The sequence below is a fragment of the Vulpes lagopus genome, chromosome 6 (genome assembly GCF_018345385.1).
Source record: "Vulpes lagopus strain Blue_001 chromosome 6, ASM1834538v1, whole genome shotgun sequence".
Taxonomy (NCBI): Eukaryota; Metazoa; Chordata; class Mammalia; order Carnivora; family Canidae; genus Vulpes; species Vulpes lagopus.
The window spans coordinates 2,214,240-2,231,200 of record NC_054829.1 but is presented as its reverse complement, the minus strand read 5'-3'; the positions used below and the strand labels follow the sequence as shown (position 1 = coordinate 2,231,200).

At 46.3% G+C, this 16,961-nt stretch overlaps 1 protein-coding gene across 9 annotated transcripts in view; it reads left to right on the top strand.

Annotated features, from left to right (window-relative positions):
* Positions 1 to 1,661: 1,661 nt before the first annotated feature.
* MARK3 (microtubule affinity regulating kinase 3) overlaps positions 1,662 to 16,961 on the top strand; it is a 126,835-nt gene continuing 111,535 nt past the window's right edge. For 2 of the 9 annotated variants that reach the window (XM_041758034.1, XM_041758035.1), the window contains exon 1: positions 1,679 to 2,416. In XM_041758034.1, coding sequence (XP_041613968.1) covers positions 2,366 to 2,416 — 51 coding nt within the window. In that variant the 5' untranslated portion in view covers positions 1,679 to 2,365. Of the gene's footprint in view, positions 2,417 to 16,961 lie in introns of all 9 variants that reach the window. The other 7 variants (XM_041758040.1, XM_041758041.1, XM_041758036.1 and 4 more) reach the window with 7 other exon arrangements.

Below are 16,961 nucleotides of genomic sequence, written 5' to 3'. Positions count from 1 at the left end.
CCAAGGCTGAAACCCTTTTGTGGGTTCTTCAGGTATTTTCACAGCTGATCTAGTTGCCCTTCCTATCCTCAGGATGCAGAACTGAGTGCCATGCTGTGTCTGAGCCTGGCCAGGCTCCTGCGTACCCATCCAACCTAAGCTCTCACCTCTCATCCTCTTGGCATTTACCCAATCCTACTATGTTCATCTCTTATGCCCTTGCACAGGCTGCCCTTCTGCTTGGAATGCCTTTCCACTCATCCTCCCCTGGTTAACTCTACTCACACTTTCAAACTCAGCATAAACACCTTTCCCAGGAAGCTTTCCTGAGCCAAATCAGGCCAAAAGCCCTACTGGAGCTCCCACAGTCCTATGCTCACCCACATTTCAGATGAAGTGAATGAAGCACACATTTAACTAATGAGAATATAATCATATCTCCCTGGCCAAAGAGGGAGATAGAGAATAACATTTTAAACAAGGCTGCCCTTGGCCCAAAGAACACTTGCCTGAGAGAGTGAGATGGAAGCCCCAAATGCATCTTAGTCGTCGTGTGATTTTATGGTAGAAGCATCTGTCCTCTCTGGGTATGATTCTGGTGTTTAAAGACATATATGTGTCACAGGGCAGGAAATGCCCCAGACATCGCAAGACAGTTCACATGCTGGGGGATGGAAAAAGGAAGAAAGGAAAGAAAGAAAAGGGATACCCACTACAAGAACTTTTCTGTTAGGGAAGTTTTAGGACATGGATTCAAATACCAGCTCTGTAGCTAACCAATTGGCTACTTTGGCCAAGTCACTGTAATCTGCTGGCAGGCGTGTCTGCGCATCATTACAGGGTTATGCTGAGGCTCAGTCCGTAGAGCATGCGACTCTTATCTCGGGAGTTCCAGCCCCACATTTTGGCATAGGGCACACTTAAAAAAAAAAAAAAAAAAAAAAAAAGAAAATATACAGGGTTGCCCTTAGGCTCAGATGAGGCAACAAATGTAACGTATCCACGAAGTGGACGCTCAACAACAGTCGGTGTCACTTGAGCCAGCGCCGCTCTCCATCCTGAGAACCCCGAGGCCTGGACGCCAGGCTCCGCGGCCGGGGTCTGCGCAGGACACCGGGCACAGCCCGAGCATTTCCGATGGTCCCGGCTGCAAGCGCCGCTGAGCTCGGCCCCGGCTGGGACCCAGGGGTGCTCCCCGCGCTCCGGCAGCCACAGGCGGGGGGGCCCGAAGGGCTTCGCCCGCTCCCTCTCCAACCCCGTGCCCCGCCCGGACAGCAGGCCCTCTTCCTTCCGGGTGGCACCGGGCAGAGTCCGGGTCCGTCTCGCTCCTGCCCGCGAGCTCCTCGAGGGTTCCCGGAGCGGGAGGCAGCGAGGGTGACTGAATCCTCGACTCCCGCGTCACCGCGAATCGAGAGGAGCCCGGCCCCTCCCCGCAGCCCCGGCCCTACTACGACCGCGGCGGCCGCCCCGCAGCCTCGGCACACAGCAGGCGTCCCACCAACCCCATAAAGGCCAGCCCAGCAGTCGCGCTCCAGGCCACCGCCCAGGGCCGAGCGCCGACTCCTCCCGGGGCGCCGGCAGCGCCCACCGCGACCCACCGCGACCCACCACCCTTCCGCGCTCAGGGCGCCGCCTCCTCCACCCCGGCCAGGACCGAGTCGCCCCTAGCAACAGCAGCCGGGCTGGCTTCCTCCGGCCGCGCTGATTGGGCGACCTCCGGGAGGCGGCGGTGCCGTCACTTCCGGCATCCGGAGGCAGCAGAGGAAGCCGAGGGGCGGCCATCTTGGGTCCGTGAGGCTCTGAGGTACCGGGAGCGGCGGCGGCGGCGGCCACCGGGTGGAGGCTGAGGCGGCAAGCGAACCGGAGGGAGCAGAGCAGCCGGGCGCAGGCGCCGCCTCCGCAGCCCCCTCCATGGTCGGCGCCCGCAGCCCGCGGCAGCCTGTCTTGCACCGCACCTCGTCCACATCCTCCTCCTCCACTTCAGGGGCAGCCGGCGGCGCTGTGTGGAGGCCCCGGCGCTGAATTCGGCGGCGCGACGGGCGAGGGCGGAGGAGGAGGCGAGGGGGTCCCGGCCCGAGGGGCGCCCTGAGGCGCGGGCACGCCGGCGGGCCGACCCGCCGCCCGCCGCCGCCGCCACCGCCGGCCCGGCCCCCGCCGCCCGCGGGGCTCCTCGGCGCGGCCGCCGGGGCCGGGGGAGCATGAGCCCCGGGACCCGCCGAGGGACGGCCCGGGCCCGGCCCGGGATCTAGACGGCCGTGGGGGAGGGGAGCCGCCGTCGGCGGCGCCGCTCCGGAACCGCAGGGCGCTCGAGGACGCGGTCGCCGGCCCCCCAAGGCCGTGCTGTTTTGTTTCACCCTCGCATTGTGCAGAAGTGAAGTGAAGTAAAATGTCCACTAGGACCCCGCTGCCAACGGTGAATGAAAGAGACACTGAGAACGTAAGTGCCCGCGCCGGCCGTGCCCGCCGAGCTCGGGGTCGCAGGGCCGGGGCGCGCTGGCAGCCGCGGGCGGACGGTGGGCACCAGCGGGGCGGCGCGGGCGTTCCCGGTTCCGCCGGGCCTGGCGGTCGGGGTCGTGGGGGGCGCGCGGGGCCTCGCCGGGCCTCGCCCGGCTTCGCCCGCGCGTGTGTCGGTTGTTGGCGGCGCGTGGAGCGGCGGGGAGGCAGGGCCTGCTGTTGGGTCGGGCAGGCGGCTCTAAGGGACTGTCGGGTCGGAGCCAGCGTCGTGGGGCTGATGCGCAGGAACCGACTGGGTCAGGCGGACTGTCCTGTACACCCACCCGGGTGCCTGAAGCGGTCTGGAACTAAGTTGAGTGACCGTCCCTACCACCGAGTGGCCCCTGAGGGATGTCCGAGGGCCCTTTGGAAGGAACTGCAACGCTCTAGCTCTAGAGCAGAGAAGTTTGTGGAGACAGTACAGACCGCATCCCTGCGCATCTGTCGGGAGCGTTTGAAGGGCAGGTGTCTAGTAAAGCTGCGCGGCCCCTCGGTGCCCGGCTCGGGGACGCCCGCCCCGGCCGTAGTGGCTTCCCTCCTTCCCCAGGCGGGGGTGGCCGGGGTGGCCGGGGTGGCCGGGGCCAGCCTTTGGTCCCTTCCAGCGCTCACATCCTGGGACTCTCTAAAAGGAACCTTTGATTTTGTTCACGTAGACCTTTTGAGAAGGCCAGGAGCGGCATTTTTAGGGAGTGACAACTTGTAGTGGAAATTCCTTTGGGCGAATGTTGACTCTGCCCGAGTGCTTTCTGAACTCTTCTCTAGCACAGGGTTCAGAGCCGTTCCAGTCTAGCCGGGAGTTATCTTCTGTAAAACATCTAGCGAATAGCTTGTGAAGAAACTTCACTGGCCTTTCATTATACATGTTATGAGGTAATTCCTTGGCAAGAAAATGCCATCACTTAGGAAAAGCTTTCTCGCTCTGCCTGTTTCCATGCTTTCGACAACGTCCAGAGACATAGTGGCCTCTTGGTATCAAATGCCTTCATTTTAATCTTCAAAATGCTACTTGTGTGCTGGATAACTATCAGGCGATTTAATCTGTTTATGTGAACTTTGGTCTAAAGCATTCATGTAGTGTATTAATATATAGTATTTAGTGCTCTTTTTAACATTGTTAAGTAATACAATGGCATATGTTCCTTCACCTGAGATGGATTAGAAAGTTCCATAAAAAGTGAATAATATAATGTCATAGACTAGGTGAGTCAGGGAATTCATTTTCTTAGAGACCTTTTGAAGAACCTGTTTCTGACTTCATTTTCCTACTCCTTGATTACACTGTAGAATGGAGTAAGCAAAAAAACAAAAAACAAAAAACAAAAACAAAAAGCAAAAAACAAAAAAACCCAAAACGAGTTACTAGTTTTGGTCTCTGACTTTCACCCAGTGAAGCAAAATCTTACATTGACCCAAGAGCAGGAGCTCCATATTTTCTTTTTTCTTCTTTCTTCTTTCTTTCTTTCTTTCTTTCTTTCTTTCTTTCTTTCTTTCTTTCTTTCTTTCTTTCTTTCTTTCTTTCTTTTCTTCTTTCTTTCTTTCTTTCTTTCTTTTTCTTTCTTTCTTTCTTCTTTCTTTCTTTCTTTCTTTCTTTCTTTCTTTCTTTCTTTCTTTTTTTCTTTCTTTCTAAGATTTTATTTATTTAAAAAAATATTTTATGTATTCATGAGGGACAAGAGAGAGAGGCACAGACACAGGCAGAGGGAGAAAGCAGGCTCCATGCAGGGAGCCTGACATGGGACTGCCTGCTCCATATTTTCTAAATGAACTAAAGCCAGGGGCTCCTGAGCAACTCAGTCGGTTAAGCATCTGCCTTCAGCTCAGGTCATGATCTCAGGGTCTTGGGATAGAGCCCCAAGTTGGGCTCCCTGCTCAGCAGGGAGTCTGCTTCTCCCTCTGGTCCTCTCCTCTTGTACTCTCCACTGCTCATGCTCTGTCTCTGTTTGTCTCTCTGTCTCTCTCAAATACATAACTAAATAAAATCTTTAAATGAACTGAAGCCAAACCAGTCAGATTTGTGATACTGAAGGATTTACACTAAAGAGTGTTTTTACTTTGTTCTCCGGTAAATTTGTTGAATTATGTTTTATTATTTTTTTATTTTTTTAAAGATTTTTGGGCAGCCCAGGTGGCTCAGCGGTTTAGTGCTGCCTTCAGCCCAGGGCGTGATCCCCGCATAGAGCCTGCTTCTCCCTCTGTCTGTGTCTCTGCCCCTCTCTCTCTCTCTCTGTGTCTCTCATGAATCTCTCTCCCAGAAGTGGCGTCTGGGTGGCTCAGTCTGGGCAGAGAGGGGCAGAGACACAGAGAGGGAGTAGCAGGCTTCCTGTGGGGAACCCGATGCGGTACTCCATCCCAGGACCCCGGGATCACTCCCTGAGATATGCTCAACCACTGAGCCACCCAGGCATCCTTTGAATTATGTTTTAATCCTTTTATGTGTTGTTAGAAGCTACTAACTTTATTTTTTAAAAACAATGTAGGATATGGAGTGTGCCTTTATTCTTGTGGAATGTATTTAAATTTGAATTTTTGACAATGTTAAAATCAGATTTGTAACACATCATTGCATTAATTCACCATGCCCTGTTCCATTTTTTAAGTTGTGTTAGAATGTTCGGAAGTAGTAGTGTGTTTTTGACAGTGTGGTGCCCTTGTGTCAGTGTTACACATCTCCTGTTTGCCGTGTTATTCACCTGCCATTGCTGAACTGCTGAGTATTAGACTTCCTGCCAGTTGGGGAGGATACAAGAATGAATTGGAAGCTCTCAGTTTCCGGAGCAGCTCTTTGGTCAAAGGTTTATTGACATAGGACATTTACTCTTTTTAAGTGTAAGGTTTGATGAGTTGTGACAAATGTATAGTTATGTAACTACCATCACAGACAAGATATAGAACATTTTCATTGTCCAGAAAGGTGCTTAACTTGTGGCCCTTTACAGTTATTCCCCTTTCTTCCCCCAGCCCTTGGCAACCACTGATCTATTATCTGCCCCTATAGTTTTATCTTTTCTAGGATGTTATATAAATAGAATCTCTGTTCACATTTGTGTATCAGTAGTTCGTGTCTTTTTATTGCTGAGTGGTAGTTCATTGTTTGGATGTACAGTTTTTTTTTAAAGTTTTAGTTTTTTAAAAAAATTTTATTTTATTGTTTTTAAAGATTTTATTTATTTATTCATGAGAGACACAGAGAGAGAGAGAGAGAGAGAGAGAGAGGCAGAGACACAGGTAGAGGGAGAAGCAGCTCCATGCAGGGAGCCTGACGTGGGATTTGATCTTGGGTCTCCAGGATCATGCCCTGGGCCGAAGGCCGCGGTAAACCGCTGAGCCACTGGGCTGCCCCAAAGTTTTAGTTTTAATTCCAGTTCACATACAGTGTTATATTAATTTCAGGTATACAGTATAGTGATTCAGCATTTCCATACATTACCCAGTTAATGAACAACAATTTTTCATCCATCCACCATTGATGGATGTTTTGGCTGTTATGACTAGAAGCTTTGCCTTTCTTTTTTTTTTATTTTATTTTTTTTTAAGCTTTGCCTTTCATTTTGTAAAAAGACTTTCCATTTTGCTTATCCTGGGAATCTTATTTATTTATTACTTTTTTGAGCCCAATGTGGAACTTGAACTCATGTCCCTGATCAAGACTTAAATTGAGATCTGGAGTCAGACACTTACCAGACTGAACCACCCAGATGCCACTCCTGGGAATCTTATTTAAATTTTAAATAGGGGGATCCCTGGGTGACTTCGTGGTTTGGTGCCTGCCTTCCGCCCAGGGCATGATCCTAGAGTCCCGGGGTTGAGTCCCGCCGGGCTCCCTGCGTGGAGCCTACTTCTCCCTCTGCCTGTGTCTCTGCCTATCTATCTGTGTGTGTGTGTGTGTGTGTGTGTGTGTGTCTCTCTAATGAATAAATAAATATCTTAAAAATAAATAAATAAATTTTAAATAATTGCAGGGGTGCCTGGGTGGCTCATTTTGTTAAGCATCTTCCTTCAGCTCAGGTCATGATCTCAGGGTCCTGGGATCGAGGTCCACATGGGGCTCCATGCTCAGCATGGAGTCTGGTTCTCCCCGCTCTGTGTGTGTGTGTCTCTCTCAAATTATCTTTCTAGAAAAGAACAAAAATTATTTTTAAAATTAATTAAAAAAAATTTTTTTAGGATTTTATTTATTCATGAGAGACAGAGAAAGAGAGGCAGAGACACAGGCAGAGGGAGAAGCAGGCTCCATGCAGGGAGCCCGACTGGGAACTCGATCCCGGGTGCCCAGGATCAGGCTCCGGACCAAAGGCTGTGCCAAACCAGTGAGCCATCCGGCCTGTCCCCCCCCCCCCCCCCCCCCGCCTTTTTAAGATTTTATTTATTCATGAGAGACACAGTATTTTTAAAATTTAAATAATTGCATATAATTGTGATAGGAATGTTGCTTATAGATCAAGAATAATAAGAGGCAGGTAATTTGCAACAAGAATATTGCTTTCAGGGATCCCTGGGTGGCGCAGCGGTTTGGCGCCTGCCTTTGGCCCAGGGCGCGATCCTGGAGACCCAGGATCGAATCCCACATCAGGCTCCCGGTGCATGGAGCCTGCTTCTCCCTCCGCCTGTGTCTCTGCCTCTCTCTCTCTGTGACTATCATAAATAAATAAAAAAAAATTTAAAAATAAAAAAAAAGAATATTGCTTTCATCCTAGTACACTGCTATTGTTTTTCTTTTGTTTGGTTTACAGATGTGAATATCCACCTTTAGCTGATGGGTATATAAAAGATAATACTGTGGGCAGCCCCGGTGGCACAGCGGTTTAGTGCCGCCTGCAGCCCAGGGCGTGATCCTGGAGACCCTGGATCGGGTCCTACGTCGGGCTCTCTGCATGGAGCCTGCTTCTCCCTCTGCCTGTGTCTCTGCCTCTCTCTCTCTCTCTCTCTCTCTCTCTGCATCTCTGTGAATAAATAAATAAAATCTTTGAAAAAAAAAAAAAAGATAATACTGTTTGGGGCACCTGGGTGGCTCATACTGACTTTTGGTTTTGGCTGAGGTCATGATCTCAGGGTTATAGGGCTCGGTCCTCAGCATGGAGTCTGCTTGAAAGTCCCCGCTCCCCAAGTATAGAAGTAAAATCATTTGTCTTAAAAGGGTAATACTGTTATTAAATCATTTTAAAACTCAAAAAAAATCATTTAAAACTCAAAAGGACTAATCAAATAATCCGAGCCTACTGAGGCTCAGGTGACGGGAGCTGCTTGTGACAACACTATTTAGTAGCAGCACCTCTATTAGGCTCCAGATCTCCGGTTCATTCCCCTCTGTTTTTTTTTGTGTAGCAAGCTGTTCCTCAAAAGCTTACATACTGGTGTGCCTGGGTGGCTCAGTCGGTTAAGTGTCTGCCTTTGCTTCAGGTCAAGATTTCATGGTCCTGGGATCCAGTCCCATGCCAGGCTTCCTGCTGTGGGGAATCTGCTTCTCCTTCTGCCCCTCCCCCTTGCTCAAGCACACACTTTCAAATAATCTAAAAAAAAAAAAACACCCCAAAACCCAAAAACCTTATGTACTAATTACTCAACTAGAGAGATGTAGTTGTATCAAAACAGTATAATTAAAATAAAACTTCAGTGTTTTGTTATGGAAAATTTCAAACAAATAAACAAGGAGGATTTACTACCTTTAGCAGTGGTTCTCAGCCAGGAACAATTTTGCCCCCCCCCCCCCCCCCCCCCCCCGTGGACATTTGACGATGTCTAGAAGCATTTTTTTTTTAAATTTTTTTTTTAATTTATTTATGATAGTAACAGAGAGAGAGAGAGAGAGGCAGAGACATAGGCAGAGGGAGAAGCAGGCTCCATGCACCGGGAGCCTGATGTGGGATTCGATCCTGGGTCTCCAGGATCGCGCCCTGGGCCAAAGGCAAGCGCCAAACCACTGCACCACCCAGGGATCCCTAGAAGCATTTTTGATTGTTACAACTGAAGAGAGTTTACTGACTAAATTCTGCTTAGTTTAGAATGCTGCTAAACATTTTACAATACACAGGACACCCCTTCCCCAACAAAAAAAAATATCTAGCCAAAAATGTCAATAGTGCCAGGGTTGAGAAACCCTGGTATATAGTTAGTCCTACATGTACTCAGCAGCTCAGTGGTGAGTCTTCATTTCAAGAAGCAAATTCTGTACATCATATCATTTCGTCTCTTAAGCTTTTAGAAGAGATAAAAGCTGTTTTTATGAAAATTATATCATAATCCCTTTTATCATTCCTTAATATCAAATATCCAGTCAGTTTTCAAATTTCTTCAGTTGTCTACTTAAAAAAATATATATATATATTTTATTTATTTGAGAGACAGAGAACATGCGTGAGAGAGCAGAGGGAGAAGTAGGCTATCCCTGAGGGAGGGAGCCTGATGGGGGGCTCAATCTCAGGACCCCAGGATCATGAACTAAGCAGAAGGCAGACCCTTAACCGACTGAGCCATTCAGGCACCCCAGTTGTCTAATTTTTTTTTTTTTAAAGATTTACTTATTTATTCATGGCAGAGATGGAGATAGAGAAAGAGGGACAGGCAGAGGGAGAAACAGGCTCTGTGCAGGGAGCCTGACGTGGGACTCGATCCCGGGTCTCCAGGATCACACCCCGGTGCTAAACCGCTGGGCCATTGGCGCTGCCCCCGGTTGTCAACTTTTTTAACACTGTGTCCAAATTGGAACCTATCTTGGGTCCATGTATTATAGTTAACTAATATGTGAAATAAGATGCATTTTTGAAGGCAACAGAAAAGTTTATATTTTAGTTTATGTTCTGCAGTTGACTTGATTAGAGCCATGGTCAAATCCTGTTTGGACACTGGTAAAATTAAAAATGTATTTTTTTCACCTATATTTTAAAGCATATGACACCTTGTAAGCCTGAGTTATTTGCCAAAGTACGAGAAGCCCTGGGGCTTTGCCAATTATTTAACAGCTCCTGGTGTGTGTGCAGCATGTACTTACTTACTGTTAATGCAGACAAGCCATCAGAATCTCAGGATGCCAGGGTGGCTCAGCGGTGGAGCGCCTGCCTTTGGCCCAGGGTGTGGTCCTGGAGACCCAGGATTGAGTCCCACATCAGGCTCCCTGCGTCGAGCCTGCTTCTCCCTCTGCCTGTGTCTCTGCCTCTTTCTCTCGGTGTCTCATGAATAAATAAAATCTTAAAAAAAAAAAAAAAGAATTTATCTCTGTGGTGTTTTTGTTTAGTCAGCTATAGGTTATATGAGACTATTATAACCTATTCAAGTTTGAGTGCTTACTTTGTATATGACACTGTGCTAGGTGCCCTAGAGGATATACCTAGGAACCATATTGCACCTGCTTTTAGGACTTCTCAATTCCTACAGAACAAAGCACCCTGAGTTCTATGAAACTAGCCTCTCAAACTGTCAAACTGGAGCAGACACCAGTATCACCTGGAGGGCTTGTTAAAGCTGATTGATGGGCCCTACCCCCCCAGACCTTGATTCTACAGTTAGCATTTTTTTAAAGATTTTATTTATTCATGAGACACACACACACACACACACACACACACACAGAGAGAGAGAGAGAGAGAGAGAGAGAGAGCGAGAGCCCTATGCGGGACTTGATCCCAAGTCTCCAGGATCACACTCTGGGCTGAAGGGGGTGGGGGCGCTAAACCGCTGAGCCACCTGGGTTGCCCTACAGTTAGCACTTCTAACAAGTTCCCAGGTGTTGTTAATGCAGCAGGTCCATAAACGACATTTTAATCACTGCATTCGTATTCAGTGAAAGCTTGCCAACTAAACTATACTCCTTCAGATTGTATTGTGACTATAGAAGAGATTTCTAACAGATTAAATAAAAATTAAGTTCCATGAATTTTGGGGCGCCTGGGTGGCTCAGCGGTTGAGCACCTGCCTTTGGCTCAGGGCATGATCCCGGGGTCCCGGGATTGAGTCCCGCGTCGGGCTTCCTGCATAGAGCCTGCTTCTCCCTCTGCCTCTTTCTTTGTGTCTCTCATGAATAAATAAATAAAATCTTAAAAAAAAGTTCCATGAGTTTTTAAAGTTGGTTCTTTGTAAGAAAGTGTAGTTATGGAGTGTAAGAAGTTACTATTTGCTGATCATATACTGTATATCAGGCAACAGTATTAATTACTTTATATAATATTTCATTTAAAATATAATGATTTGGGTGCACCTGGGTGGCGCAGTTGGTTAAGCATATGCCTTCGGCTCAGTTCATGATCCTGGGATCGATCCCCACATCAGGCTCCCTGCTCAGTGGGGAGCCTGCTTCTCCTTCTTCCCCTCCCCTGCTTGTGCTCGGTCACTCTTTGTCAAATAAGTAAATAAAATCTTTTAAAAATATATAATTTCATTTAATCTGCCTTTTAACTTTTAAGCACAACTATCTATTGAATAAAGTTGTTTGGGCCTTTTTTTTTTTTAACATTTTATTTATTCATAGAGACAGAGACAGAGAGAGGCAGAGACACAGGCAGAGGGAGAAGCAGGCTCCATGCAGGGAGCCTGACATGGGTGGGACTCAATACCAGGTTCCCGTGATCACACTCTGGGCTGAAGGTGGCGCTAAACCGCGGAGCCACCCAGGCTGCCCTATTTGGGGCTTTTTAAAAAAGTTGATCTGAGGGATCCCTGGGTGGCGCAGCGGTTTGGCGCTATTCTGGAGACCCGGGATCGAATCCCACGTTGGGCTCCCGGTGTATGGAGCCTGCTTCTCCCTCTGCCTATGTCTCTGCCTCTCTCTCTCTGTGTGACTATCATAAAAAATAAAAATAAAATAAAAAAAAAATAAAAAGTTCATCTGAGAATACATATATTTTATGATGTCAAAATGTTTTGAGAAAAGATCTTATAGACTTCAATTTGAGGATTTTTTTTTTTCTGTATGTAAGTCAGGTAAAAGTGGGAATTTGTAATGAGTATAATATCATTCACTTTGATTACGTATGTAGTACATGATTATTTTACATTGTAATTACTTGTAAGAGATCTATGGTTTAAGGTAATGGTACCTGTTTTTTTTGTTGTTGTTGTTGTTATTTTTAATTTAAAAGAGAATTGCTCTGAATTCTAGGATATAGCCAAATTTTATCCCTGGAATTTCTTTTCAACCTGGAAGTAAGTCAGGGAATGCAGCCCTTTCTGATCACCACTGGGAGGACTAAAGCATAAAATGCTTTTCTCAGTGTTAGGGGCCATGGGGAGAGGGCTGGAAGAAGGAAAAAAAAGGAAAACTCTTGTCTCACTTCCATTTTGTTTTGCAAGTGGGGGAGGAGCAGAGGGAGAGGGATAAGCAGCCCCTGTGGTGAGCATGGAGCCCAATGCAGAGCTTGATCTCACTACCCTGAGTTCATGACCTGAGCCCAAACCAGGAGTTGGACACTCAACTGACTTAGCCACCCAGGTGCCCCCCCTTACATAATAGATGTATATATATACATATATATATTAAGATTTATTTATTTATTTGAGGGATCCCTGGGTGGCGCAGTGGTTTAGCACCTGCCTTTGGCCCAGGGTGCGATCCTGGAGACCCGGGATCAAATCCCACGTCGGGCTCCTGGTGCATGGAGCCTGCTTCTCCCTCTGCCTGTGTCTCTGCCTCTCTCTCTCTCTCTCTGTGACTATCATTAAAAAATAAAAATAAAAAAATAAAATAAAAATAAAATAAAAATCTTAAAAAAAAAGATTTATTTATTTATTTGAGAGAGAGTGTAGGGGGTACTCTGGATAGGGGGAGAGGGAGAGAGAGAATTGCAAGGAGACTCCACCCTGAACACGGATCCCAACTCAGGGCTCCATCCCATGACTGGGAGATCATGACCTGAGCCAAAACCAAGAGTCCGATGCTCAACTGACTAAGCTACCCAGGCGCCCTGATACATTTTTTTTTTAAGTAAACTCTACCCCCATTGTGGAGCTTGAACTCACTACCCTGGGATCAAGAGCCACAGTCACATGCCAGCCAGGTGCCCCATCTCCCCTCCACTTTATTTATTTTTTTAAAAAGATTTTATTTATTCATGAGAGACACACACACACACACACACACACACACACACACACAGAGGCAGAAACACAAGCAGAGGGAGAAGCAGGCTCCCTGCAGGAAGCCAGATGCGGAACTTGATCCCGGGACCCCAGGATCACACCCTGGGGCGAAGGCAGGCGCTAAACCGCTGAGCCACCCAGGGATCCCTCTCCCCTCCATTTTGAACTTTCAAATTAAACCTGAAGGAGAGAACAAATCTCTTCCCTGGGAATATCTCAGCTTTAATGTTGTCTTATACAAGAATTTAAAGAATGTGTTTGGAGTTGGTCTGCAAGTAGTCATCAGGAGTTTGTGTTGACCCATTTGCACCTGCATGTAGAATAATTAGAAGGGTGGAAGTTGGCACTGGAAGCAAGGATTTTTTTTTTTTTTTTTCCTTCGAGGTAGAGTTCTTCAGCATTGTATTCTAGCCATCTGAGCTGCTCAGCCATGGTTAGTCTTGTGTAATCTTTTTTTCTTTTAAGATTTTATTTATTCATGAGAGTCAGAGAGAGAGAGAGAGAGAGAGAGAGAGAGAGAGGCAGAAAGAGAGAGGCAGAGGGAGAAGCAGGCTTCACTCAGTGTGGGACTTGATCTCAGTACTCCGGGTCACGCCCTGAGCCAAAGGCAGATGCCCAACTGCTGAGCCACCCAGGTGTCCCCAGTCTTGTGTAATCTTGTGTAGACTAGATAAGGCATTGTGTAAGTGTGTTACGTAGAATCTGGGTGCTCAGAATTGAAACTTGAACAGAGCAGGTGGTGTTTTGTTTTTATTTGTGGCTAATAGGCAGTTGCATTTGGGTGAATATTCAGTATTAGAGAGTGTGTATTATGGATGTTTTACATGAAAATGTGTATTGGTAGAATTTAGTATAATACTTGAATAAGCTGAGCCTGAGGTTTTTATTCTAGAATTTCATATTAACCCCATTCTTTATGCAGTATCTTTATGACTTCATTGACTACAATAGCAGATTCTAGCATGAGAATCCTGGAGAGGAGTCTACCTAGAACCATTCCTTAACTCAGCCTTCTGCTCTGAGAATTGCCATTCTTTATCCAGAAGAATAATTTAAACCAAGGCAATCAGCTTTTGTTGTTGATGGCATTCTGTTCACATACTATCTCCACCTTTCCTTGTCTTCCTTCCTTTGCTAACCTATTCCTAGGCCCTCCTTGGTATCCATAGGCATATAATAGCTCTATTAGCAGAATGGACTAAAGGAGCTTGTTTTCTTCTCTTAAAAGAAGGTTGCCATCTAGACGTTAAAGATACTTAATGATAAAGAACCTTCCACATCACATACCATGGTAATGTATTCCAGGGTTTTTTTTTTTTTTTCCATTTCTATTAACTTAGTTCAGGTTCCTTTTTTTTTTCAAGATTTTGAGAGAGAGTGAGAGCACGAGTGGGGGAGGGGTGGCAGAGGGGCAAACAGACTGCCTGCTAAGCAGGGAGCCTGAAGCAGGGCTCCATCCCAGGACTCTGAGATCATGACCTGAGCTGAAGGCAGACGCTTAACCTACTGAGCCACCCACGTGCCCCCGTTCAGGTTCTTAACCTTTATTCCCTGCTTATTGTATAGTGGTTTTTATTATTACTATGGAACAACTGGAACTCTACAGTTTGGTACTGTAAAACAACAGCTGTTTTATTATTATATTCACAGGTTGTGTGTAAGATATTCAGACAGGGGTGGCTTAACTCTTCTATATGGAACTTCAGTTTGGAAGATCTTAACAGGCTGGGGGATTTGAACAGCTGGGCTGGGAGATCCACATCCTAGATTGCTTCTTCATGCACATTTCTGTCACCTTGGCAAAAGGCACCTTGGCAGAAGGCTGGGCTCAGCTGGGACTCTTGGCAGGAATATCTACAACGGCTCCTCCAGCATGGAGGCCTCACTGTAATCAGACTTCTGAGGTGATTCAGCCTTTCAGAAAAGGACAGAAGCTGCCTTTCTTTTATGATCTAGCCTCAGAAGGCACATAGTATCACTTCTATCATTTTCTCTTCATTAAATCTGTCAGAAGCACTCAGATTCAACAGAAGGAACATGGACCTTGACTTGTAATGGGAAGCGTGTCAAAGATGTTGGGTGGATGTTTTCAAATCACTGTAATAGTAACTCTTTGGATTTATAATCTGATCTAGGATTTTATTTTCTAAAGATTTTATTTATTTGAGAGAGAGCACAAGCAGGGGGAGAGGCAGATGGAGAGGGAGAAACAGACTTCCTTGCTGAGCAGGGAGCCTGACATGGGGCTTGATCCCAGGACCCGGAGATCATAGTCTGAGCCAAAGGCAGACGCCTAACTGACTGAGCGACCCAGGCACCCCTGACCTAGCATTTTATTGTGACCAGAGAAATTAAATAACTTTTTTTGTGCCCTGGTTACCTCATCTATAAAATGCATTGGTAATAGTGATGGCCTCGTAGGGGTGTATAAGGATAAGGCCTTCTGTGCTCTGGCTTCCCTTTCCACTTTGTCCTCATCTCCTACCCTCTGTACCCACTACACCCATAGACCTAGGAGTCTTCTTGCTGTTGTGAACACACCAGGGACACTCCAACCTCAGGGCCTTTGCATTGCCCTTCCCTTTAAACACTTTGCTTCCAGATATCCTCATGGCTGATTTTTTCACCTCCACTTTTCACATATATTACTTCAGTGGTTTAATCACCTATGGCTCTCGCAGTCTCCCCAACCCTGATCTCGTTTTTCTTTTCTCTATTGCAGTTGTTATTTCCGACCTATTGTATTATTTACATATATCTTATGTTGATTGTGTTTTGTCAGTTTCCTCTAGTATACAGAAGGCCCCAGAGGGACAGGAATATTTGTTTTGTTTACTCATGTAACAGATACCTAGAACATGCTTTCCATTTATCACAGGTGATCAACAAAATATTGGTTGAATTACTGATTAGAAGGGAAAGTATGGGTAAACCATTTAAAACAGTGCCCGGGGCGGGGGGGGGAGGGTGGTTCTTGGGTGGCTCAGCGGTTTAGCACCTGCCTTTGGCCCAGGGTCCCAGGATTGAGTCCCACATTGGGCTCCCTGCAAGGAGCCTGCTTCTCCCTCTGCCTGTGTCTCTGCACGCCTGCCTCTCTCTCTCTGTCTCTCTCTCTGTCTCTCATGAATAAATAAATAAAATATTTTAAAAAATGATAAAAAATAAAACAGTGCCTAATACATAGGAAGTAACAGATACATATTAGCCATCATTAATGTTAATGGTCTTTTTACTGGTTTTCTCATCTCTCTCCCTGTGTCCTTGGTCTCTCCCCTCTGTAATCATTTCACTGAGAGCATCTCTCTCTTTTTAAAATCTAAGGCAGCTTTCTTAAAGGGAGACTCAATGGATAGCATCTGGGCTTAGAAGTGGAGGGAAAGATGGGAGCCTAAGACTGGTTGAGGGAGTAATTAGGAAGACATGTCTGAAGCAGAGTGGACAAGATGTGAAACAAAAAAAGAAGGAACAACAACAAACATACAAGAAGTTGGGATTTGGAGTTACATGGTTGGAATTGAAACTAGCCTTCAGGGCAGCCCGGGTGGCTCAGCAGTTTAGCGCCGCCATCAGCCCAGGGTGTGATCCTGGAGACCCAGGATCGAAGTCCCACGTCAGGCTCCCTGCATGGAGCCTGCTTCTCCCTCTGCCTGTGTCTCTGCCTCTCTCTCTCTCTCTTTCTCTGTCTCTCATGAATAAATAAAATCTTTAAAAAAAATGAAACTAGCCTTCAAATACAAGTAACTTAATCATGACCAAGTTGATTGACTTATCAGTGCCTCAAAAAATTTTATCTCATTTTTTTTTTTAAGGTTTTATTTATTTATTCATGAGAGAGACATAGAGGGAGAGAGGCAGGGAGAAGCAGGCTCCATGCAGGGATCCCACATCCCCCGATGTGGGACGATCTCGGAACTCCGGGATCATACGCTGAGCCAAAGGCAGACCCTCATCCACTGAGCCACTCAGGCATCCCTTTATCTCAGTCTTTTACTATTGAGATATAATTGGCATATATAACATACTAGTTTATTAGTTTCAGGTGCACAATATAATGATTCAGAAGTTGTAGATTGTGAAATGATCACAGTAAGTAGTTAATTAGTTATTAACATCCATCACCACACATAGTTACAAATTTTTTTTCTTGTAATGAGAATTTTAAGATCTACTCTCTTAGCAGTCTTCAAAAATAAATAGTTATTATTATCTAAAGTTACCATGCTGTGCATTTCACATTTTTTTTTTTTTTTTAAATCACAAGGGTATAACACCATCTACTCAGGGTTGTTGTGATTGAAGAAAATAACAGATAACTTGCTTGTGGGCATTCTACAGATGTTAATTTCCTCTTAAGTTAGTTTTTGTAGTGTTACTCTAAAAACTGGATAATCTAGAGTCTTTGGTTTAGTATTCGAAGTTCTTGA